The sequence below is a fragment of the Eleutherodactylus coqui genome, chromosome 12 (genome assembly GCF_035609145.1).
Source record: "Eleutherodactylus coqui strain aEleCoq1 chromosome 12, aEleCoq1.hap1, whole genome shotgun sequence".
Classification (NCBI taxonomy): domain Eukaryota; kingdom Metazoa; phylum Chordata; class Amphibia; order Anura; family Eleutherodactylidae; genus Eleutherodactylus; species Eleutherodactylus coqui.
Window position 1 is genome coordinate 92,947,750 of NC_089848.1, and position 27,114 is coordinate 92,974,863.

The 27,114-nt window shown below is 44.1% G+C and overlaps 1 protein-coding gene across 4 annotated transcripts in view; it reads left to right on the forward strand.

Moving 5' to 3' along the window:
• The first annotated feature begins 24,263 nt into the window (after positions 1 to 24,263).
• The window catches only part of CDK14 (cyclin dependent kinase 14), a 509,998-nt gene continuing 507,147 nt past the window's right edge, over positions 24,264 to 27,114 (forward strand). For 2 of the 4 annotated variants that reach the window (XM_066584665.1, XM_066584667.1), the window contains exon 1: positions 24,266 to 24,776. In XM_066584665.1, the coding sequence (XP_066440762.1) occupies positions 24,686 to 24,776 (91 nt within the window). In that variant the 5' untranslated portion in view covers positions 24,266 to 24,685. Of the gene's footprint in view, positions 24,777 to 27,114 lie in introns of all 4 variants that reach the window. The other 2 variants (XM_066584666.1, XM_066584664.1) reach the window with 2 other exon arrangements.

The following is a 27,114-nucleotide window of genomic DNA, read 5'->3' on the forward strand; positions in this document are numbered from 1 at the left end:
CTGTCTGACTATGAGGACCATCGTTTGCAGAGATTTGTCACATACCTGCCAGATACTGGACATCTTCTGTCACTAACTGAGGGCTTTATGTGAAAGGAGTTGTTTGTCTGGGTATCATTAGATGTTAAATCACTATACACTAATATCCACCATTCTATGGGTGTCCAAATAAATTAAACACTTTTTAGACCAGGACCCACTTATGCCACACCACCAAGGAATGTTTATTTTAGAAGCAATTGATTTTATTTTACACAACAATTATTTTCTTTTTAGTACTTTTATTTGCAGGCAAAGGGAACTGCAATGGGGACGAAATTTACCCCAAGTTATGCAAATTTATATATGGGGCATTTGAGGAACAAATCAGGGACCCATGCATTATTTTTTACAAGAAATTCATTGATGAGGTTTTAATTATCTGGAATGGCACCATGGCTGCCTTAGAAGCATTTATTGACATTCTTAACAAGAACCAGTGGGGGTTGGAATTTACCAGCATTTATGACCTGACAAGTATAATCTTCTTAGACTTGGGATTATATATTGTCAACAATACTGTCCACGTGAAAAATCACTTCAAACCAGTTGACTCAAACAGCTATCTTGACTTCTCAAGTTGCCATGCCAAGAAATGGAAAGTTAACAATACAGACAGTTCAGGAGAATCAGTAGGAACTGTACATCTGACAAGGTTTTTATTAAACAATCAGATATTTTAAAAATGTTTTTTTTAAAAGGTTACCCCAAAGAATTAGTTATTCTCCTTATTTTAGAGTTTTAACACAGGGAGGAAATATATGCCTGCAGAGATCTGCTATCATAAAAGAGTATATAGTAGATTTAAAAAAAACAATACTCACCTATCAGCCGGTGTCTGTGTCCCTGGTGCGATACTCTCCCCGGCGGTGTGGCCAGCTGCTGCAGTCTTCTCCCCACTGTCTTCTCCCTAGCTTGCTTTTGAAATCCCAGCTGTCAGCGCTATGATTGGATCGAGCGCTGGCCAATCACAGCCGTCACTTGATAAACCAATCACACCCATTCAGAATGACATTACTGAATGACTGTGATTGGTTTATTGAGCATTGGCTGCGATTGGCCAGTGCTCGATCCAATCACAGCGCTGATGGCGGGGATTTCAAAAGTAAGCCAGGTAGAAGACTGCAGCAGTTGGTTGCACCGCCAGGGACAGCATCGCGCCGGGGATACAGATGTCGGCTGATAGGTTAAAAAAAAAAAAACCCTCAATACTAACCTATCAGCCGACATCTGTATCCCCGGCGCGATGCTGTCCCTGGCGGTGCAACCAACTGCTGCAGTCTTCTACCTGGCTTACTTTTGAAATCCCCGCCATCAGCGCTGTGATTGGATCGAGCACTGGCCAATCGCAGCCAATGCTCAATAAACCAATCACAGCCATTCAGAATGACATCATTGAATTAACCTAACTCAAGTATAAGCCGAGGGGGGCTTTTTCAACACATTTTTTTTGTGCTGAAAAACTCGGTTTATACTGGAGTATATACGGTAATTGTAATTCAATATTGTAGTTGTACAAAATCTTATTCTGTCTGTATTAATGAGATTTATGAACAACCAACAGTTATCTTTAAAAAAAAAATCGAACCCTGAAAAACATTTTAGCTCCGCCTTGTCCACATATTCCAAAAATTCCTCTTGTTCCAGTTAGGAATGTTATTAGAGATGAGCGAACACCAAAATGCTCGGGTGCTCGTTACTCGGCACGAAATTTTCGCAATGCTCGAGGGTTCGTTTCGAGTAACGAACCCCATTGAAGTCAATGGGCGACCGGAGCATTTTTGTATTTCGCCGATGCTCGCTAAGGTTTTCATGTGTGAAAATCTGGGCAATTCAAGAAAGTGATGGGAACGACACAGCAACGGATAGGGCAGGCGAGGGGCTACGTGTTGGGCTGCATCTCAAGTTCACAGGTCCCACTATTAAGCCACAATAGCGGCAAGAGTGGGCCCCCCCCCCTCGCACTGTCAGCGTAAAGATCGTTCTCCTCTGGCACAGCTGTAACAGCTGTAGCAGAGAAGAACGATGTTTGCCCATTGAATTCAATGGAACCAGCAATACAGCAGGTTCCACTGAATGCAATGGGCTGCCGGCGATCGCAGGATGAATGGTCGGGAAGGGGTTAAATATATAACCCCTTCCCTGCAATTCATCCAGAAATGTGATACACTAAAAATATATACCGGCGTATAAGGCGACGGGGCGTATAAGACGACCCCCCAACTGTCACCTTATACGCCGGCAATACAGTGGAGCAAAGAATAAAAAGCATTACTTACTTCTTCAGACGATCTGCGCCGCTCCTGCAGACTGTCACTCCTTCCTGGTCCACGGCAGACTAAAGCTTTCTCTATGAAAGGCTTGAAATCCCCGCCTCCAGAAACACAGCCAATCACAGCAATTCAATGACATCACTGTCATTGGCTGTGATTGGCTGAAGGCACGTGTGTTTCTGGAGGCGTGGATTTAAAGCCTTTCGTAGAGAAAGCAATGCTCTGCCGGGAACCAGGAGGGAGCGACAGCCTGCAGGAGCACCGCAGAACACCAGGAAGGAGTGACAGTCTACAGGAGCGGTGCAGATCGTCTGAAGAAGTGAGTAATGCTTTTTATTCTTTGCTCCACTGTATTGCCGGCGTATAAGGTGACAGTTGGGGGGTCGTCTTATACGCCCCGTCGCCTTATACGCCGGTATATATTTTTAGTGTATCACATTTCTGGATGAATTGCAGGGAAGGGGTTATATATTTAACCCCTTCCCGACCATTCATCCTGCGATCGCCGGCAGCCCATTGCATTCAGTGGAACCTGCTGTATTGCTGGTTCCATTGAATTCAATGGGCAAACATCGTTCTCCTCTGTTACAGCTGTGGCAGAAAAGAAGGATTTGTCTTCTATTTGTTCTCAATGGGGTCGGCGCTGCTGCCGCCGGCCCCACTGAGCGCATATAGAGACGATTTATGGCCTTTAGAAGGACCGTTGGGGTTCTTGAAGCCTACAATACACCTAACACTCTCCCTATAGCAGCTCCACCAAGATACCACTTTCCCTGAACTAATGTCAGAATACATCCGTAGCGAGCCGCGGGAAGGGCAGATTTCAATACTCGGGTGACACCTGATCTCGCCAGCCACTCACTGCAGGGGGGTGGTATAGGGCTTAAACGTTGCAGGGGGAAGTTGTAATGCCTTCCCTGTCTTTCAATTGGCCAGAAAAGCGCGCTAACGTCTCACAGAGGAAAGTGAAAGTAACCCGAACACCGCGTGGTACTCGTTAAGAGTAACGAGCATCCCGAACACCCTAATACTCGAACGAGTATCAAGCTCGGACATGTACGTTCACTCATCTCTAAATGTTATATATGGACTTTTAAAGGGTTCTTTGAAATGTGGGATTTGGAATTGTAAGTGTTCTTGTAATATTCACCATAGCAGGAAGGACATTTTTATAGAGAGTGAGCATAGATCTATCCGTCTGAAACAATTTCTCAATTACAGTCCAAGCTTTGTAATAAACCTTTTAGAATGCCCCGTGTGGTCTCAAAAATATCGGGAGGATTATAAATGCTCTTAGGCCCAGAATAAAGAAACATCCATTTAATATCCAGAATGGATTTCAAAAACACAGCGTATCCCGACACTTCTCCAATGTGCACAATAAGGACCCCTCCGTGATGCAGATCCCACCACTGGAGAGGGTAACGCAAGGTCACTTTTCAAGACTCAAATCTAAAGAAATGTATTGGATATTTTGGCTCAACACACTTGGCCCGAATGGCCTGAACAAAGTATTACAGAAAATGTAACAATTTTATACTTTTATTCCACTCACTTTTTATCCTTCCAATCCACAATTTTGAGTTTCACTTGCTCTATTTTATTTTATACAGTACCTAGCAAATATCTCCCGAGCCTGCTCGGACCAGTAAGGAGTTACTGGAGAAGAGCGATGCTTGCTCGAGTAACTGCTTTATCCGAGCGTGCTCACTCATCTCTAATTACTATATTAATCTGGTGTGGCATCTTACCTGTGATAAGTCTATGCTTGAGAAAGGAGAATTACTCTCCGAAACGCGTTGCACCATCTTTGTACTTATCTTAGAGCACTGGTTTTTATCGGTTTCTGTTTTATATACAACCGACTGTGTGGAAGATTCTGCGCAAACATTTGTGATGTTATCCCTATTGACTGCAGTCGTTACCGGCCCTGAAGCCTGGCGGCAAAGCGCTGCGACGTTCTTCCTGCGAGAGTATATAAATTATAGTGGAAAGCGATTGTTTCATGGAATCTTTAGTGTTCAGTGATGAATCCGTCTTCCACCTTTCGGGGACAGTTACCCAAGGTAATGTCAGAATCTGGGGGCAGGAAAACCCATATGTCTACATGGAGCGAATGCGCGACAACAAGGTGAATGTGTTTTGTGCTGTAGGAACAAAACCTGTAGGAAAGTGTACGCCCCTTCTTATTGACATCACTGAATGGCTGTGATTGGCTCATCGAGCGCTGGCTGTGATTGGCTGCTGGCGCTCGATAAGCCAATCACAACCCTCGCTTTGCTGGAGGAGGGGTAATCAAAGCCCCGTCACCAGCAGAAGCTCAGGTGTGAGCCGAGGAGGACGAAGTTTACCGCAGTGCCGCTGCCGGAGACCATTGGGATGCCGTGAACCAGGTGAGTATAAGCCCCCCCCCCCCCTAAAAAATAAGACACTGTGCCCTTTTGGGGGCAAAAATTAATATAAGACAGTGTCTTATTTTCGGGGAAATATGGTATTACCTTCCCAGCACTGCCTAACTGGAGACAGAGGCAAATGGGGTAGGCTGTGATCCCAAACTACCCTTTGTTCAGGTGTCAATTCTACAAATGACTATTGGCTCCAGGGGAGGCACCTGCTTACCCCACTTCTATGTAGGCTACTGGCTTTATGATCCTGAAATAAGTCTCGCTCGAACGACCGTGTGGTGAAAGCAATGTCTCTATCCATCTTGAAGTCATGTCTCGTCTTAATGGTTACCAGCTTCATTCAAGTATGCCGGGTTTTCCACAGGTAATTTGCAGCGCGCCGAGTCTACTGAACAGCTGCAGCTCTTAATGGCTTCTCATTGCTTTATCTTCATGAAGTTGGTGGAAAATATTTCACTTGCAGGGAGCGTTACGCTCCGTCGTGACGTGCAGGTTTTTTAAGAGAATTGCTTCATGTACTCCGGGAATAGCGGAGCCTGTGAGCAGGAAATGAAGCAGCGGCTGTTCTACATATTAGTATTTACCCATATGGCGGGCAACCTAGGTAGGAAACTAGTGATGCCACTGAAGCGGGTGGTGGATGGTAATGTATGGTGCGGCGGTGACAGATGAAGGCGGCACATATAAAAACTGAACTTTACTGAACAATGGTAGTTCATTTTGCTGATCCATAGGCGGATGATAATTACTAGAACGTAACACCAAATAACTAACAGTGTATGGTACATAGCATTTAACCCTTGGCACCATGTTTACAGCATGTATCGGCCGTTGGACTCATCTAGATACCCATAGCCCAACCAAATCTGCCCCTTAGGGGCTATGTCCTTACACTAGGAGCGCGTGATATTGTTGACACCATAATATACTTCAAGGTCTTTTCTGCTATTCTGCTTTTTCTTGCATTTTAACGGTCAGGTGACCTGCTGTGCAATAACATTCCGCAAGCATATCCATAGCACATTATTCATTAGTACCTAAGCTCTCTGAGTAACACACTCCTAAACTGTCGCTAATGAACCCGTAACCACTCAAACTACTGCAGACCTGTGAACCCTTTAAACAGGGTTTACCCATACCTAAACCCTACAGCCTGCAGTCATCTGCACCTGCACCCATACCTAAACCCTACAGCCTGCAGTCATCTGCACCTGTGCCCATACCTAAACCCTACATCCTCCTCTCATCTGCACCTGTACCCATACCTAAACCCTACAGCCTGCAGTCATCTGCACCTGTGCCCATACCTAAACCCTACATCCTCCTCTCATCTGCACCTGTACCCATACCTAAACCCTACAGCCTGCAGTCATCTGCACCTGTACCCATACACAAACCATACAGTTTAGTCATTTGCACCTGTACCCATACCTAAACCATACAGCCTGTAGTCATCTGTACCTGTACCCATACCTAGACCATGCTGAAAAACAAATTTACATACAGGATCTAGCCTTTTGGCATAAGCTTTTCAAACATGATTCAAGTTTGTTTGTAGCCTTTTAAGGCCCATTTACACGGAGCGATGATCGCATAGAATTCGCTCAAATGACAGTCTGAGTGACAGTTTTGAGCAATCGTCTTTGCATAGCTCTAAGAAGCTAATTAGCTACTTAAGAGTTATGCAGGTAGAGCAGGACACCTCTGCGATAGCTCCGAGAACAAAGCAGCTGTTTTGTGTATGCAAACAGCTGCTTTGTTGTCGCTCTGTCCCGCTGAGCTGCTAGCTCCGAGAAACAGCAGGAGTGCTGACAGCTCCTTTGTTCTCAGAGCTTTCACTTGGTATCCCGCTGGGGCTTCTCAGCGGGATACCAGCTGAAAGAATGCTATCAGTGCCACCCACTGAGAAAATCAGCATCCGGCACTGATAAGGCTCATTGCTCATTTCTAGCTTGCTAGAAATGAGCGATGAACGAATAATGCACGAATAGTGCACGATGGCAGCGCATTCAGACACAATTATTATCGCTCAAAAGACGGCTTTGAGCGAATTTTGAGCGATAATCGTTGTGTCTAAATGGGCCTTTAGGCTGTTCATGTTTTTTGTTGTATTTTTGAACCACAATTAAAATCTTTTCCTTAATGCTCTCCCTTAGAAGTGTGATAAACTTGTTTTGTGTGGGTGGGGACAGATAGCTTATAAGTATTTTGCCTGTCTGTGACTGACCTACCTGCTCTAGTTCGATCAAGTGTTCTCTTAGTACCGGATCATACTTTGATAGCAGCTCAACTAGATGTAGAAAATTTCCTCTGTCTTCCGATAATATATGCACTTTGTGGCCACGGAATGGTAAACAATGTTACATCTAAGAGCCTTTTCAAAATATCCCTCGATTCCTTTTTTCTGTTTCTGCAACAGTCTGCCTAACTTGATCAATCGTTTTGTTAGCAATTAGACTCGCTCATAACGTTTTCCATTTTTCAAGACAAGTTAAACGTTGCTCAGAGTTTTCATGACTTTGAACTTTCGGATGACGTTTCCACCAAGATTGAAAACCAGTCATAAACTTTGATGGATTAGCAGTGCCAAACAGCCTAGAACAAAAACAGTACACGCTTTGCTTTTTTGTATAGTATGCCATCCAGGTTCTTAGTATTTTCCCACCATTTGGTAGACTAATATAGAACCAATCAGACTTAGTTGGCAGTAAGAACCCGTTATTGTATCACCTGATCTTGTAACTGTATGGAATGGACCGTCTTTGTTCCGATACGCTTCACTACTCCTTTTAATTAAATCAACTCTTAGACTATCTGGAACAGGAAAAGGCCAATCAGATACATCATTATACAAAATATTACTACAGTGGTGTCTTGACATACCAGTTTAATCCGTTCGGAGACGGAGCTCGTAAGGCAAAAAACTCGTATGTCAAAGCACTTTTCCCCATTGAAATGCATTAAAACGCCATTAATGCGTTCCAATGCATTTCAATGGGGAAACTAACTACAAATAGAAAAGAAATCAATACTCACCATCCGCCGGCGTTCTGCGATGATCTGCAGCGCTGCTGTAGGCTGTCGCTCCCTCCTCCATGCCGACAGAGCATTGCTTTCTGGATGCAGAACTTGAATGATGTCATTGAATGGCTGTGATTGGTTAAGCCAGCGCCGGCTTTTATTGGCTGATGCTGGGCTGAGTTAACCAATCAGAGCATTAGCTTACTGGAGGCGGGGCATTCAAGCCCCGCATCCAGGAAGCAATGCTCTGTCGGTGTGGAGGAGAGAGTGACAGCCTGTAGCAATGCCGCAGACCATCGGGAGGACGACACGCTGGAAACAGGTGAGTATAGACTTCATCCCCCTGAGCCTCAGCTTGCGAGTTTTTTGACTTGCTCATGCTAACAGCGGTGTCGGTTTCTAAGGAGCAGGAGCAGACACTCAGTACTGGAGGCAGGAGGGAAGATGGGTGAGCAGCAGGCTGACTGACAGGAGGAGCATGAGGACTGGAGGACATATTGCAGTGGAGGCCAGCAGCGACACTAGGCACTGGCAGCAGGGGAGACGAGTAAGCGGTGGGCTGAGTGACAGGAGGAGCAGGAGGAGGACAGATTGAAGCACAGGCCAGCGGGGACACTCAGCGCTGGAGGCAGGAGTGGAGATGGGTGAGCGGCACGGTTACTGACAGGAGGGGGCATGTACGCCAGGATCACTGACAGGACCCAGGACAGGAGATGGCAGTCAAGCATCAGCCAATCAGCTGCTGTGGGCGTCACCTAATCCTCCACCTGCGCAATCCAAGCCTCCACCCATTCTTCATGGTGGAGTCAAGATACAACAGTAGCCACACAATCTGCCCAGGGTACCTCTAATACAGTGGTTCTCAAACTTCTTAGATTGCGGAGGCCTTTGGGCCTCAGGGCGAAGTCAAGGAGCCCTAACATTTATTTTAAGGCTTAAACCTTAAGGCCGCTCTACACAAGCGTCTGTAAAAATGCTGTGTTTTTTTATGCAGCGTTTTACTGCACTCAGACCTGCATTTTTGCACGTTTTTACCGGTGTCAAAACAAAGACGAGCTCCTTTCTCTTTTTCCCCCCTCCTATTCCATCATAGCAACCTGCGTGAAAAACGCAGTAAAACGCTGTACAAAACGCAGCAATTGCATTTCGCTGCATTTTTTTAAGCACCACATTCATTCCTATGGGTGATTTTTGCATGAAAAACGGGCATAAAATGCAGAAAAACAATGCTTGTGTGAGAGAGCCCTAAGGGCGGTTTTACACAGCCCTATGCGCGAACAGGCAGCGCAGTATCGCTGCCTGCTTGCATATAAGTTAACTCAAACACGCAGGCACCTTTGCAAAATTCAGTGGAGGTGCCTGCGTTTGCATTTGCGGTGGCGCCGGTTGCATGACCGATCTTGGGGCTGTGACGATGACCTGGGCCGTCCTGGGACCGCTGATGTCATCAGTGACACACGTAAGCTGCCAGTGAATAGGTATTTATGCCTGTTAGTTGGTGGACACATCACGGCGTAATTGCGCGCTGGGATTTGAATGAGCTCATTGAGAGCAATGGTTCTCTTGAATACATTTTGCATTCTGGAAGTTTCCTTGGGCAAAACGGAGAAATCACGACCGTGTAAAACAGCAGGTCTCTCTCACGTGGACATTTTTTGGCTGCATTTTCAGCGCATTTTATACGCGGGTAGATTCCGCGGTTGATACGCTGTCACTAGCTCCCATCATAATGCATTCCAGCGCTCACATGAGCGCTGCTGCATTGTCTGCCCCGCGGCCGTGAAATTCAGCGCAGCATGTTCTATCTTGGCGCGTTGTACACGCTGAGATAGAGCAAAAACTAGGCAGCCAGCAAAGTGGACAAGATTTGCAAAAATAGACTGACCGTCTTCCAGCCATACCTTGAGACAAATTGGGTTGGCTCTGAATTTGTTACAATTCACAAGATTCCTCCTCACACACAACTATTTCTCCTTTGGCAAAGAGATATTCCTGCAACTCACCGGAACTGCCATGGGCAGTAAAATGGCACCGCAATATGCCAAACGTTTCATGGCAAAACTGGAAAGTGACTTCCTGGCGTCCAGCTCCATCAAACCACTGGCCTACTTCAGCTACATTGATGACACCATAATCATGTGGACCAACACCGAACAAGAGCTAATAATATTCCATGAAAGATTTGATGTATGTCACACCACCACATTAAGCTGACATTAAGCTACTTGTATATAGAAATCAACATTTTTTTCGATACCACCATAAAAATTTTAAACAACTCAATTCTGTTATCCCTGTAAAACCCATTGATCAGCCCACATACCTCATATGTGATAACTTCCACCTCAAACACATTAAAAAGTCCATTGTCTACAGCCAGGCCATCAGATACAACCGGATCTGCTCCAACCCAACAGACAAAGAGGAACATCTATACCATCTTAAAAGGACATTTTTAAATCAGGGCTACCATCCCACCTCAAGGGATGATCAAATCACCAGAGTCACCAGGATACCCAGAAGTCAACTACCCCGACTCACAGAGACCCCTGTGACCCCTATAGATACACCACTGGCCTAAGACATAGCATTAATAAGGAGGAGTGTCTTGCAGAGGAAAGATTATTCATGTATTAAAGGCTAATCTGAGCAGTAAACTTATTTTATTTGCATTGAATTTGAAAGTGGGCAAGACCCTCTCTTAACTCTTTCCAATCCACTGTCTGACGTCTAAAGACATTCTGATTGAAGGCTGTACAGCTTCCGATGTCGGAAGACGTCCGGCAGGGTATTCTTACTGTAGATTACTGGCCGCTCTGTTGTCGGGGGCCGCTCCAGCATGTACCATACCACAGTACTGACTCTAGCCAGCAGAAGGCGCTATTGTATAATGGCAGAAAGAGGAAAACCCCTAGGAAACCCTGAATCCAAAATTGGATTGCAAAGGGTTAAACTTACCTGCTCTGAACTGTATCTACCGGGAAATGTTAAAGAGATTATCTGGGCTTTTTTTGATTTTTGTCTACTGATGACCTGTCCAAGTCATCAACCAGTATAGACCTGGCCAGTATAGGTCATCAATAGATGATCGGTGGGAGTCAGTCACTCAGATCCCCGCTGCCTGGTTAGATAGTGCAGGCGCAGCTCTCATTGAATTCAATACCTGCAAAACCTACCGATTTTTTTTCCTAACGATAGTAAAGTACAGTTGTTGAGCGGGAAGTGTACTATATGAAAAGACACATTCTCTGGTGGTGACAGCTGATGGTCAGAAGTTAGAGAATCTAGACACACAACAATAAGCCTATTGAAAAATAGCTATGCAATGGGTCTAAGCTTTTAACAAGGCTTGCAACATGACCAGTGATATAAGCCAAACCAGAATACACATGTACATCAGTAGGTTATAGAGCACCCTACTGTGCACGGAAAAGAGGCAAGAACCCCAAAACAGCTCTCTGTACAAGAATATACTGCGTTAGCTTACATCTCTAGTCATCTTACACGATGTTAGATATTGACGCAGAGGTTATCATAGAATGGTAGAGTTGGAAGGGACCTCCAGGGTCATTGGATCCAACCCCCTGCTCAGTGCAATTGGATGGGTAATTACCTTCCAATAGGTGGCGCTGTGGAAACATTATTCCACCACTTATTTGCCTACTATTTGCATCTGAAAAGTCTAAAAAAAAGGTAGAAGTTATGAGGTAGCTAACAAAAAGTTTACTAATATTTAGTTATATTAATCCCATTTCGCAAAGACCCCCAATGTATCAGTACAAATGTCGTAAGCATCAAATTGATGATAAGAGAGTATCCAATCCTTTCTTTGTAATGTTACCATTTACTGTCCCATAGAGCCCATACTCTGCGGCTCTCCATAATACAGTACAGTAGAACAGGTCAGCGCCTCACATATATTATGGGGAGGGGGATTGTTAATTCGGAGGTGATAAACTGAATGTCGCAAGAAAGGTTAATAGTGATTATAGGACTCAGATACAAACAGAAAGCCCCGCGGTGGACAGGGGCGTAGCTATAGAGAGTGCAGGGGATGCGGTTGCACCCGGGCCCAGGAGCCTTAGGGGCCCATAAGGCCTCTCTTCTCCATATAGGTCCAGTACTATGAATAAAGCATTATAGTTGGGGGCCCTGTTACAGGTTTTGCATTGGGGCCCAGAAGCTTCAAGTTATGCCTCTGTGCAGCATGGTTTAGGTATGGGTACGGGTACAGATACAGATAGAGGGGGGGGCCCAGCTCACCTTTTGCATCAGGGCCCCTGAGCCTTTAGTTACGCCCCTGGTGGTGGATATTACTTCTGATTTCCATTGCAAATGATCAATACTGCAATTTGTATTCATATTAGTCCAAGAAGAAAACTTTCCTCATATATGACTTCTTCCCTGCAATGTAAGGTGGAAGCTAGACAGCTAGATGACTTAGAGCTACTTACTTTTCAGTGTGACTTGATATGTAACATATTGGGGCGGATTTACTATTGAAAATTTTCCAATATTCTGGCATGAGACGTGTATAATGTGAGCATGCGTATACATATATATGTACACACAGGGTTATTACAAATGATCTTCCCGATTTGAAACCCTCATAACTCACGTTTAATGATACTCAGATACATAAGTTTAATATCAATGGAAACAAGCTCAAAAAGGTTTGCTGCACTACATCAAAAAGGATTTCCATATCAGAGGTGATCAACATGACCCCCCTTATCACTCAACACACGGAGCCTATAGTCAACTTCCTGCCGCATACGTTGTAGGGTATCACGACTGACTGATGCAATGGCTTCTGGGATGCCGCAGATCATGCATGGTTGGTGGTAAGGGGGGCATGTAGTGGAGGTTCCACCCCACTCTTCCAGAGAACAAAATCATAAGGCTTGATGTCCGGGGAATGTGGAGGCCAAATAACAAACGGGGGGTGCCTAATCCTGTTAGAAGATGAAATCGGCGATATCTGTAGCACACAGGTATGAAATCTCCATGATTGTTTCCTCATGGAATATTAAAGGGCCGTATATGTTCATATGGGTTATAACGCAGAACACATTCACATTGGGGGAGTCGCACATTCACTACCCGTAGACAAGTGGGTTTTCCCGCCCCCCAAATTTTGACATTTCATTTGGTAACTATCAGAAAGGTGGAAGGCGGATTCATCACTAAACACTAAAGACTCCATGAAACCATCGCCTTCCATTACAGTTTGCAGACTCTCGCAGAAAGAACATCGCCGCACTTTGCCTTCTGGTTTCAGGGCCGGTAACAACTGCAATCGGCAGGGATAACATCACAAATGTTTGCGCAGAATCTTCCTAAGTCTGTCTACTCTAAGTCTGCGAGTTAGCTGGAGTCAGTCCATGTCTGTGGAAGAGAGTGAGTGAGCTGCACAGACACTGATTAGTCTGTGTGTGGAGAGAATGGTGGGAGCCAAGAGATTCCCTTCTGCTTGGCCTGGGCCAGTCTATCCAGGATGTGCCGATGCTACCACTAAGCACTGAGTGAGAGAGAAAGACCGCTGCATAACTAAAGGAAAAGACAAGTAATGTGAGTGTGGACCGGTAGAGAGTTAGAGAGAGAGTTGCCGGGAGCAGGATTACACAGATAACTGGGACTGTGGATCGACCGGATTACCCCGGGAATCCTCCCTGTCGCACTACTTTATTCTGTTGTATCTTTGCCAGACTGCTGAAGTTATTTGGAGTTTAACAAGTTGCAGTAAATGAACATTAGCGACCATTCACGGTTTGTCTGGAACGTTTCTACTTTATTCAATTGTCAGGATTCACCACAGAGGATAGAACGGTGGCGTCATGCGTGACAAAGACGACTACAGGCAACCTCCGGTACTTTTCCCTATGACCTCCCCCAGCAGTAACTTGGTCGGGTCCCAAACTAACCCTAGGGAGGGGATGGTAGAGCGCCGTGACAAAACGTTTATCCACCCCGCTATCTCCTCGGCTGTGGGCTCACTCCTTGGATGCTGCATTAGTGGAGGAAAGTCTGCACTCTCATGATCTTTTTGTGTTCTCCATTATTTCCTGCCATTTCTCGCGTTCTTCCCACACGTCTCCTCTGCGTGAGTCCAGCTGTCCGCTCTTCTCTGCTCTCACCTCTTTCCATCCTATAAGTGTATCAGCAGATACGTTTCAGGGAAATACTATGATCTCTTCTCTGTAAATTCTTCTTTTTACTCTCTAGTAGCATCGGTGAGCGATTGGTGAGCGATTTTTTTTCAGGTAAGTTCATCTCTATTGTAAATGTAGAATTTCTCTAATGACGACCTGAAACCTCTCATACCCTGAGCTCATTCTCACTATTCCGACTATGTAGGCAGTAGATGTTGGGGATTGATGGGTTGGTGATAAGGCATTGGGTTCAAGTCTAGAGGTGCGGGTACAGGTTGGGTATAAATACACTACAGCGGGTATTCACAGTTATAAGCTTAGGTAGGTTTAGTAAATTAGAATCACATACCTGTCTATTATAAACTTTTGTCTATATCTTAAAAAGTCCCAGGAGTCATTGCTGTTTAATTCACATTGTCTTCTTTACTCTCTATTAGGATGAAGAAAGGTTCAGAGGAGGAGTTCCCAGATGAGATGTATGTTTAATATGGTTTTATTAGAACTTTTGCGTAATTTTACACCTAGACAACCGAAAAAAAAACCAACAACATATAGCAGGTCTCGCAGGACCGCAATAATAGCTTATAGATTAGAAAAGAAGAAATAAAAGAAAAGGATATTGTACCCAGTAATACTGCATTAAGTTCTTCTGTATGTCCTTCCGGTACATCCCATATAACTTATATATGCATCAGACCCCCAGGCCTAGCAATTTCTTGTGCTCATGGAATAATGCAGGTTTGAAACGCCTGTTGCCATTAAAAATGGAAAAAATAACAAATTGTAGATTAAGCAAAAATAGAATTAGAATTAGTAGGTCTTGGCTACAAGGAGAAAAGAAAAGAAGAAAAAGGGACCTCGCTATATGTCCCAGATGAGATGTATGTACCTCATTTTAAGTGATGAGTAAACTTTTGAAAAGTTCAGTTGGTTTGCGAAACTTTTACAAAAAGTCTGAATGAGGCTGCATTCAGACGAACGTATATTGGCTCGGTTTTCACGCCGAGCCGATATACGTTGTCCTCGTGTGCAGGGGGGAGGATGGAAGAGCCAGGAGCAGGAACTGAGCCCCCTCTCCGCCTCCTCTCCGCCCCTCTGCACTATTTGCAATGAGAAGAGGCGGGGGCGGGGCTAAGTTCCACGAATTAGCCCCGCCCCATCCCGCCTCTCCCTATTGCAAATAGTGCAAAGGGGCGGAGAGGGGGGCGGGAGCTCAGTTCCTGCTCCTGGCTCTTCCATCCCCCCCCCTGCACACGAGGAAAACGTTCATCGGCTTGGCGTGAAAACCGAGACGATATACGTTCGTCTGAATGCAGCCTTAGTTTAAACCAAACCACAAGTTCACTTAAATCCCTAAAACTGATATCTAACACTGTCTAAGAGCCATGAAAGCCCTATAAAGCACTCTGAGAGTGTGCTACGGGGCTTTTATGGCTCTTAGACAGTGTTATATAGCAGGTCACCATTGGCAGAGGAATTCCCAAAAAGGAAAACTAGAAATCACCAAAGGGAAAAACTAACAAAAAATATAACCTTTATTAAATATATTAAAATTCCGGCGAAGTATATATCACATAGACACACATGTATGAACTGAACCAGTAGAACCCTGTTTTGGGTAGAACTTTACTAAAAGCTTAGTTCAGGTTCATGCCAAACCAAACTTTTAGCAAAGTTTGACCCAAAACGGGGTTCTAGTGGTTTGGTTCGCTCAATGTTCATCATTATAAAGAGTTTTATAGAACTTGTGTGGCCCCTGTTACTGAAACATTTACCCCCAAAATCTAGTTTACATCAACCAATAGACATAACACTATATTCTGTAGGCGGCAGCTCCGGTGTTTGCCTGTACTGGATGTTATATCTGATGCCAGTAGTATAATGTATATTCCTGGTACTTTCTATAGCCTGTATATATACCGTGTTTCCCCAATAATATGCCCAACACTGATTTTCAGGGGTGAGTGGGTGTCTTAAAATATAAGCCCTCCCCTGAAAATAAACCATAGTTAGGCTACATGTAAAAAAAGCCCAATATTCACTTAGCAGCTGACGTTTGTGTCCCTCGTGATGGCCTGTAGCGCTGCTGCAGGATGCCGTGTCCTCCTTCACGCCCACAGAGCTGTTCTTCCTGGAAGCTAATGCTCTGATTGGTTAATTGAGCACCGTGTCAGCCAATGAAAACCGGCGCTGGATTAATAAATCATAGCCATTCAATTATGTCATTCAATGAATTGCTGGGATTGGTTAATCGAGCGCCGGCTCTCATTGGCTGACATGGCGCCCGAATAAGCAATCAGAGCATTAGCTTGCTGGAAGTAGGGTATTTAAGCCCTGATACGAGGAAGAACTGCTCTGTCGGCAACCTGTAGCAGCGCCGCAGGCCATCGCGAGGGACCCGAACGCCAGCTGCTAGGTAAGTATTATTAAACACCCCCTGAAAATAAGACAGTGTGCCTCTTTTGAGGCAAAAATTCATATAAGACAGTGTCTTTTTGGGGGGGAAAACACAGTAATATTTAAACAAAGGTTTGATACCGAGTTATCCAGTAGAGTACATTGTGATTGTTCCCAGCAAGAGAAACCACGTGGTTTTGGAGATATGATACCTCTTATTGACTAACAAAAATACATGATGATATAGCGAGCTGCCGAACCGCCCGGGTTCATCTTCAGGCTAAAAATCTTTCTGCATCATCTATCATGAAATAGAGAGGAGATCCTACAATGTATTTGCCTGAGAGAGATGAGTTATGTATAGATAGATGTATTCTCTGTAGGGTCACATAATTATTGATGATTGTAACCAGAGTTCTGTTTCCTATGGTAGGCGATTCAAATTTAATGGACTCTCTTTGTATCCAAATCTGGAGACAATTCCGTAAGTCTATTGGAGAAGCAGGGTCATAGTTCTAAGAAGGTTGGGCAGAGCTGGTGAATGTGACTTCCCCGCCACTGTCATGGTCCTAGATCAGGATACCTCACTCATACCGAGAGGGAGATCCGTTGTAGAGGTGTATGAGGAAACTGCTGTATACGTTATTGTCTACTATATAGTTGTAGTTTAGGTTGTTTTGTTCTTGTTTTCTTATTGGCTTTTAGAATCATGTACCTTATGTGTTTTATTTTATTTATTCAAAAGGGAGGAGGAGTGGACATAAAATACATTGGAGAAGAGACCATCAGCAGGCTGGTGGAAACCTTATTATTCCCTATTATGTGATGACTATATGAATTTTAGAACATTGTAGATTCACAGTGACCAGACTGTTTCCCTATTGGATCTACATTTTATGGCGCTTGAGTTTGGTAGGAACAGATTCTATAGATAAGAAATTTTTTGTAAGTTTATGCGCTCTCCATTATAGGCCTATAGAACATCATGTGAAGGAGGCCTGGTCATGGGTGGAATAACTACATCATTGTAGTTTAGGTTGTATTTGTTCTTGTTTTCTTATTAGCTTTAAGAATTATATACCATATATTCTACCTTATTCATTCAAAAGGGAGAAAGAGAAGGTGGAAAAGGAGGAGGAAGAGGAGAGTGAAGTAGAATACTTAGACATCGGAGAAGAGACCATCAGCAGGTTGGTGGAAAGCTTATTATTTCCTATTATATGCTCACTCTATAAATTTCATAACATTGTAGATTATGGATGTCCAGACTGTTTCACTACTAGATCTACATTTTATGGTGCTTGAGTTTGGTAGAAACAGATTCTATAAATGAGATTTTATTTGTAAGTTTCCACTATATTCCACCAATTATAACTTGGCCAAGTGTGGAATCACCCAAGTAAGTTTCTAGAAGGTGCAGAGCTTGATTTGTTGAGTGAACTAAGTCTGTGAAACCCTTTTTAGGGTCGAACCTTGCTAAAAGTTTGGTCTGCAACAAACTTGAACTGAGCTTTTTGCAAAGTTCTTCCCGAAACAAGGTTCTATTCTACAATAGTAGATGAACACTGGCATATAACTAGGGTTGCTACCTTTGTCACAAAAAAAAAAAAAATACTGGCCAAGGCAAAAGGGGTGCTGCTTAATGCCATGTATGTTTTTAACTCCATTATTCTAGTGGCCACAACCACCCCTCAGTGGCCCCAAAAATAACAGTTCTCCAAGTAGTGGCCCAAATAATAAGTGCCCTTCTTAGTGGCTTCATTAGTAATACTGGTCCCATTAGTGATCCCAGTAGTGACCACACTAGAGCCCCCAGTAATAATAGTGACACCATCAGGTGCCCCAGTGTTAGTGTTCTTCCTAGTAGTCCCTATAGTAATTGTGACCCTCACAGTGATCCCAGTAGTAATAGTGACTTCCATAGTAGCCCCAATAGTAGTGGTAATCTGCCTTTATAGTGGCCCCAATGGTAATAGTGATCCCCACAGTTTCCCTAGTAGTAAAAATGACTCCCACAATGGCCTCAGTAGTAATAGTGACCCCCCACAGTGGCCTACCCTTAGATTCAGTACCCTCCCCGTAAATCTCCCAACAGCAGGACTCACACAGTCAGACACAACCTGCTACTGCCAAGAACATAACTAGATTATTTCTGGTTACCAACAATTAACATTGCCGGTAAAAAATGAATACAATCACTGGCCTTCAGACCTAATTACTGTCCTGGCCAGGCGGCAACTCTATATATAACACTGTCTAAGAGCCCTAACACTCTAAGGGTGCGTTCACACGAGCGTAGGCGTATTTACGTTCGCACGAGCGCAGCGTATAATCGCCGGAAAGAACGTTTTTCGACGATCACGACCAGAGCTAGAAAGCGTATTTTCGTTTGTTCCTACTTTTCAAACGGTCTTTTCGGCCATCGAATATTCGCCGGCACGTATTTCGGTCGCGTATGTCCGTTTTTCCACGGGTGGCCGTTTTTACGCGCCGTAAGATCGCCCATGTGAACGAATACATTTGAAACCATTGCCTCAGATGGTCACGTATATACGTTTGGTCGCAAAAACGCGCCGTTTATGCGCTCGTGTGAACGCACCCTTAGAGTTGGACATGGATTTTATAGCTCTTAGACAGTTTTCAGGACTTTCGGTGAACTTTCTGTTTGGTTCAAACTAATTTAACCCAAACCAAACATTTTGCAAAAGTTCAATGAACTAGACTAACAGAACTTTTCAAAAGTTTATTACTATTGCTGGAGCTCATAGTGTTACAGTCATTGAATCATTGCTGGATGAAGTGTGAGAACCAGTCTTTGTAAAATATAGCCTATTTAAGAACTCTTGGACGGCAGAATTCTGGTGTACATGCCAAAAACTGTGACTTTTCAGACTCATACACACACCACCCGTCACTATTTCAAAAAGTGGGTGAGGCCCGGTTTTTGGACACATGGCTGCACTCTGCCTGTTTCTTTGGCTGTAATCTACACAGGAACTATCCCAGCTCCTAGCTGGAGTAAATTTGTCATCTGGCACACAGTGATGCCACCGGATGAAAGAAGCTTTCGGCCTCTTAATACATTTGTTGCTCATAGCTGGTCGCTGTCTTTACTTAGACTAGAATATAAAATGCCGGTCTAAGTAAATAACTCCCCGATGTCTGTGATCCATTGTGGTTTAGAAAGATTCCAACCCCGTCTTTGTATTATCCACACTAATGACGATTATAAGTAGATCTGTAGAACATCATGTGAAGGTGGCCTGGCCTAGGGAGGATTCAGTCATGTGTATCTATAGGAGGAGCACAGCTGGATTTACACTTTTGGAGCTCATTGGGTCACAATATTTGTAAATTTAAGTGTTGTCTCATTTACGGTAGCAGCAGAGGCGTAACTTGAAGCTCCCGGGCCCCGATGCAAAACTTGTAACAGGGCCCCCAACTATAATGCTTTACTTATAGTACTGGGTTCCCTATATAGAGAAGAGAGGCCTTATGGGCCCCCTAAGGCTCCTGGGCACGGGTGCAACCGCATCCCCTGCATTCTCTATAGTTACGCCCCTGGGTAGCAGCCAAAGAACATTACACAAAACAATATCCATATGTAGAATCTTATAGACTGGTAATGTGATCTGTTCTCCTCTCATCCATTGTATCTGATTATGTCTTGTTTTCAGAACCAGAAACTGGTGGATTCCTAAGTGTCCACAGAGAAACATGTAGGTCATTTAGTGGCATCATCTCTGTAGCTCCTGTATCTTTCTGATATAGACTTTGTCACCAGAACAGACTTTGTAAGCCAGAGTATCTAGTACTGTAGATGTTCTATAGGAAATACATCTGCTAATGGCATTCTGAATTGGCCATAACTAAGTGATTGCAGTTGGCCAATCAGGAAGGCAAGCAGTTAAAGGAGCTTTCTGGTTACCGGAAATCTGCCCCCTTACGCACTCAATGTGATAAAATAAGAAAAGGAAGTGTATTACCCATCCTCTATCACTGTGATCTAGTGTTGTGGTACCAGCGTTTGTTGTGACACATGATATCACTGGAAGTCTGGTGACCGCTGCAGCCAGGGGATGCAGGGCCACCATTCCGCACTCCTGGCATCATGGTGCTCAGGATCTGAGTGCTGATGCCAGGAGAATGAGCGGAGGGAACGCTGCAGATTCTGATTGGCTGCGGTGGTCACCTGATTTCGAGTGATATCATCTGCCACAACAAATGCCAGGACCACAGCGGGGCTGCAGTGCTGGATTGTGGTGAAAGAGGAAGGGCAAATACACTTCCTTTTCTTATTTTAGCATGGAGGGTGATAAAGAGGGCATGTTGTCAGGTAACCAGGCAACCCCATTCTAAACCACTGCCTCAAACTATTATAAAACTGGATATTTAAAGCATTTGTGTTCCATTGATATTCCTCTCCCACAGCAGAAGTAGCAAGAGCCGCAACACCCGCAGCCCTCTTACATCTCGGTAAAGGCTGACACCCACTGGCGTTATATTCTGTCTTGCACTGTGAGAGCAAGTGAAAACACTCGCCTCGCAGCGCAAGAGAAATGCTGGAAAATCGCTGGAACATCGCCAGTGTTTTCAATGGGGCCAGTGGCGGCAGCGCTAGCCCCATTGAAAACATAGGGAGAATACTACGGACTTCTGCCACAGCTGTGGCAGGAGTTTCCTTCATCCCCGCAGGGACCGCGGGGATGAAAGAATCCTCTGCTATAGCTGTCACAGCTGTGGCAGAAGTGCAGCATGCTATCCCATTGCTTTCAATGGGATCGGCGCTGCTGCCAGTCCCATTGAAAGCAGTGGTTTGTGGCAAGCCCCGCAGTATGATTTTCGGGGAGGGGCTTAAAATATAAGCCCTTCCCTAAAATTAATTATTAACTGGTTAAAAAAAAAAAAATTAACTCTCCGCCGCTCAGATGCGTTCTCCGGCTGGCTCCCCGACACTGCTGTCTAGCACTTTCAGCAAGTGGGGATTTAAAAATCCCCGCCTCCTGAAAGGGCTGTGCTGATTGGCTAAGCACTCAGCCAATTACAGCTAGGGCTTAGCTATTCATTCATTTAGTCTGCTGCCGCTGGCCCCATTATAAACACTGGCGCTGTTCCAGAAATTTTCTAGCATTTTTCTTGCGCTGCGAGGCGAGTGTTTTCACTTGCTCTCGCAGTGCAAGATAGAAAAAAACACCAGTGGGTGTCCACACCAACTTCTAACTTCAATAATGCTTACTTTGCATTTCTTTCATTGAGATTCATTGAAGCAGGGAAGATACATTTAGTTTCAAATTCATTTTGTACTTTGTATACGTTATACACAATATACACAATTAAAAAACGCATTCCAAAGCACAGGCGGTTTTTAGTAGTGTATACAGTGTCTTAAAAACATATGTGGTCTTTGAATACCACACGCAGTTTTTTTAATGTGTTTTTCTTAATTGTGGTTCAAATGTTCAACAAAAAACATGAACACAGCCCAAGGTCACTCTCACATTTGTTCAAAAAACGCAGCTCAAAATTATGGAATTTTTACCGCACTTTTGAACGGTGGTTTTGAACACATGGTACAAAGTTTGCACCCCCATTATTGTGTTGGATGAGGAGGTGCGTTAAAAAAGCGTGAAAAAGCAAAAATAGAACGGACAGCTCTCAAAAATCGCAGCGTTAGACACACCTCTCTTGAGCGCTGGTATGAGTAACCCCATTAAAATCAATAAGAGCGTTGTACCGCAGACCTCAAGACGTCGCGCTAATAGCAGTAAAAAGCTGTGTGTGTGTATGAGAGTGGCCTACTGGGCTACAAACAAATTTTCAGGTAGTGCAGTAAATGAGTCTGGTCAAGGGGCCAGATCATGTATGTAAATTTGTTTTGCAGTTATATGCATCATGGTTTAGGTATGGGTACGGGGGGAGGGGCGCTCTGCACTTTTGCATCTTGACACCTGAGCCTTTATGTACGCCCCTGAATATGACATAGTGTGGTGCAAATATAATTGGCTGTTTGTAGCCCTCCATTTTGTTTCTTATTGTAATGCAGGCCTATATAAAATGGCTATTTCTGTTCCTTTATCCTCCATTTTGTATCTTAAATGTGAAATGCTATGAGCACTCCTGTGGACTTTAAACCTGTTTGATGTAGACTTAGTTATCCAAAACAGTGGTAATTGAATCAACTACAATTACCAGAACAATGCTATTTGCATTAACCACAATTCCGTTTGCATAGGTTTGTTTGAACTCTCTCAATATACATTGTATCGCCAGGAATCTGTTGAGTCTTGTTAATCTTTTGATACCATCATCATTGTCTAGGGAATTAAGTTTTGTTGATTCTGAACCTTCCATCAATGAAGCTGGCTACTTCAGATGGTGAGGGTCTCAGATTGATAACATCTTGGTTGCAAAGCCTGGAGCACATGGCAGATGACTCAGCAAGTTATAGTGTATAAAATAGGACACAAATCATAATAGATCAGAAGCATCTTGTACCTGTAAGGAGAAGACGATCTCTTACAGTGTTGGTCCATGAAACCTGCCTGCTTCTCACTGTGGCTTCTTCAGTGAAAAGATGAACTCCAGGCAGAAATGTTTAAGGCTGGATTCAGACGAACGTATATCGGATGGGTTTTCACGCCGGCCGATATACGTCGTCCTCATCTGCAGGGGGGGGGGGGAAGGATGGAAGAGCCAGGAGCAGGAACTGAGCTCCCGCCCCCTCTCTGCCTCCTCTCCGCCCCTCTGCACTATTTACAATGAAAGGAAGCTGGACAGGGCGGGGCTAATTTCCAAGAATTAGCCCCGCCCTGTTCCACCTCTCCCCATTGCAAATAGTGCAGAGGGGCGGAGAGGAGGCAGAGGGGGCGGGAGCTCAGTTCCTGCACCTGGCTCTTCCATCCTCCCCCCCTGCACATGAGGACGATGTATATCGGCTCGCCGTGAAAACCAAGCCGATATACGTTCGTGGGAATGCAGCCCACGGCCACTTTCATACAAGCGTATTTTAGCTCCATATTTGGTCCGTGCTTCATGGACCCTAATACAGACCTAATTTAAATCTATGCATCTGTTCACATGGCCGTAATTTTTCACCGCCGTTTTTTAAAAACGCGGCATGACCTATTTTTCCCGTATTTGCCTCCATATTTCTATTACTTACTATTAAATAAATACGGATCAGTATTTATCCAGAAGCTAAAATATATGGATGATATGCTGATGACACAAGGCTGTAATATCATCTGTAACACTTGGTAATACAGATGGTCGGGTTACAATAATCTTATCAGAAGGCGGCCTTACATATACAAACCAGTGAGAGAATTTCGCCCTAATTTGGAACGTGCTTCCCTCCGTCTATTTCAAAAATCCCTGAAAATCCATGGATACGTGATAGATATTCTTCACCCTCTAATTGCTCCGTTGATACACTGTATCTCTTAATACCGGTTTCCATAAGCAGCTTGAAGTGTTCTGCATAACATAAGAATCGGTTACTATCTGCTTCCTTAAAAATCACATATCTGCATTTTTTTCTTTTTTTTTTAATTGGACCCATGTGGAAAACTCCTACAAGAAAAGCGGTTTATTTAGTTCCACTCCATGCCTCCTGCCTCCTATCGATCATCTACTAACTCAATTAAATGTAAGATGACCACATCTCCATTTTAATGCAGTGCCATAATGAAAGCTCATCAAAATCCTGATAGACCTGGTCCTATTCTCACAGCTGAGCTCCATAATGGTGATTTACTGCACAAGTCGGGCAGCTGCACTTACCCCTAACCGCCACTAGATGGCTCCCTAGAGCTATGCCAATCTCCATTCTACAGCTGCTCCCGAGACCACAGAGCAAATACCCTTCTCCTTCCTCTGTAGTTAAAAGCCCCATCCTGGATGTGCTTCATCAGCCTGCTAAGAATATAAACACTACAATGACGAAGCCAGGGGAGGGACAGAGCAGAGCTCAGACACAGAACTGGGCTGTCTAAGAAGCTGCAGAAGGACCAACCAAAGCTGCTGCATGTCCAACCAAGGGCTTCCCTACATCCTGATCGTTCCCCACTTGCAAACTCCTCTTGTACTTACTTGGATTTGTGTTTGCTGATTTGCATACTATAGATTGGGGGTCAATATTTTCTGAAGCATTTTGGAATTTTTCTCTTTTTTTTATTTTTCTTTTTGCAGCTTTTTTTGGTTTTTCTTCAAAGACAAAATAGAAGAAACCCAAAAATGAGTCAGATCCTCTGGGCACAGACTCCATGCAAAACCTAAAGTCTCCGCAGCTCCTCACTGGCTGAAGATCCAAGGTGATAGGAGAGGCAGCTGCTTACATTGTAACTGGGATTATTAACCATTTCCTGCTACAGATTGGAACCAGGAGCTTGCAATCTAAATGTGTGACATGATTGAGCCTCAGCCCCCTCAGAAGCTGAGCAAGATGAAAAAGTTGAGAAGAACTTTGTCTGAGAGTTTCAGCAGGATAGGTGAGTGGTCTTGGATGGAGGAAGCCGAACTTTTGATTTTGTGCATTAGACTCTTTGGTATGCAGCTCGCAGATGTTTCTGTACGCTGGAGACAGGATCTGCTGACATCAACAGTGTGGGGATGGCTGAATGCTGCATATGGTCAATGGGTATACTACAGATGTAGCAGTGCTGGATTGTTATAATGCCATATAGTCCTCATAGGACAGGCTCATAGCGGCTTCTGTATTGTGATCACATAGTTTAGCGCTACTTTATCTGCAAGTAAAACGCAAATGACAAGCTCAGCTCTGCTGCTCCTGCATGTAGTCCATTTAGGCTTGTGTAAGAAAATCTGCTTTGTCTACAAAAGATGTTTGTTTTTGTTTTTTTCTTTTATGTCATGCGTTTTTTTTATTTTCACATCCGCAAAAAAAAAAAAAAAAAGCCAAATTTTTTTTCGGCATCTGTGTTATGTCTTTTTTTTTTTTCTTTCTCCCCATTGATTTGAATGGGCCAGTCTTCTCCGTAAACAGGATCAGAACAGAATAGTGCATGCGTTGAGTGTTTTTGCACTGTTCGTGTCTGCGTGCAAAACCCCATAGAATAATATGGGTCTGCATGCGGTCCGTGCGTAGTCCCTTCTGTGCCGGGAGATTTTCACCCATGATTTCTGTGAGTTGTGAGATGAACATAAGAAATATCCCATTATTTTACATATATAAATACAGCCTACCGTATAACCAATTTAGCTCTGCTTCATCTGTGTAATGACCAATCTAGCGGTGCTGCTTCTGCATATTGATTGCATATGCCACCTTCAGCTGTATGCCATCTGTATATAGACCACCTATGACAACCTCACTGACTACATGCTACCAGTTTAGCTCTGCTTTATCTGTAGTTAGCCCACATGTGACGTCTTCCTCTCTGCTGCTCCTGTATGTAGTCAACATATAACTGCATTAGTTCTGCATATTGGCCACATATGACCAGCCAGGTTCTGGTTTATCTGCAGCAGACCACATGTGACAAGCTCCTCTCTACTGTTCCTGGATATAGACCATTTACTGCAGAACGACTTTAGCTCTGCTTCATCTGCATAACGACCAGCTTGGTTCTGCTGCTTTTGTCTATTGACCGCATAGGACAAGCTTGTCTCTATTAAACACCACCTATATGACAAGCTCATTGCCTCTGCATTTGACCACTTCTCACCCACTTAGCTCTGCTTTGTCTGCAGGTAGACCCTCACTGACACTCCTCTCTGCTGTTTCTGCACATAGTCAACATATAACCACATTAGCTCTCCATATTGGCCATATAGAACTAACTTTTACCTGCAAGTAGACCACATGTGACAAGCTCATCTCTGCTGCTCCTGCATGTAGTTCACATATAACCGCATTAGCCTTCTGACCAGCTTAGCTCTGCTTTATCTTCAAAGAGACCACATAGGACAAGCACATTTTTGCTGCTCCTGCATATACTGTAACCCAGATTATCCCTGCTTCATCTACCTTGCATATATGACAAGCTCAGCTCTGCTGCTACTGCATATAACAAGCTTGGCTCCGTTTGCACATTGACCACAGAACAGACTTGGCTCTGCTGCATATAGACCACAAATGACACGTTCAGTTCTACTGCTGACAAATTCAGCTCTACTACATCTGCATATCCATCACAGACTGTATGATAGGCTTAGCTGTGTTTCATTTGCTGCTGGTGACAAACTCGGCTCTGCTACATCTCTATGTATACTATTGGGGTATGTGAACGGATCAGTGGTGATTCTTGTTCTTTTCCGCATTGTGTACAATGGGATATCTCTCTGGTGACTTAATATCTCCAGAAATTCCTTGTTTTACCACTTCCTGTGTGAACTGGTACATGCTAGAATAACCCAGACCCTGGAAACTTTTCCGCTCCTCTTATCCTCAGTGGTTATAAACTTGCGTTAAGTCGTCCATGAAGAATTGCCTGCAATTAAATTAAGGTCACAATGTGTATTCGCTATTGGAACCTTTAATAAAAGAATATTGTAACCCGCGGCAACGGATTGATAAACATTCTTCCAAGTTCTCTTGCAATGAGCCATAGACATAATGATCATCATTAACCCTCCGACCGTGGATGGCAATCCTCCCCATAATCATTATGTCTGTGGTATTGGGATGACAGATGCAACAATTGTAAGGGGGGGGGGGGGGGGGGTACAGTAAAATACACCGATGTGTGCACAAGAGAGCACCGTTCACCAAAAAACGCGATGGCCAGAGCTCGCACCGAACATCACGTATTCATTGGAATGAGTTAGGCCCAATGTCCATTTGCGGATTGCCGCCCATAGAAGTGA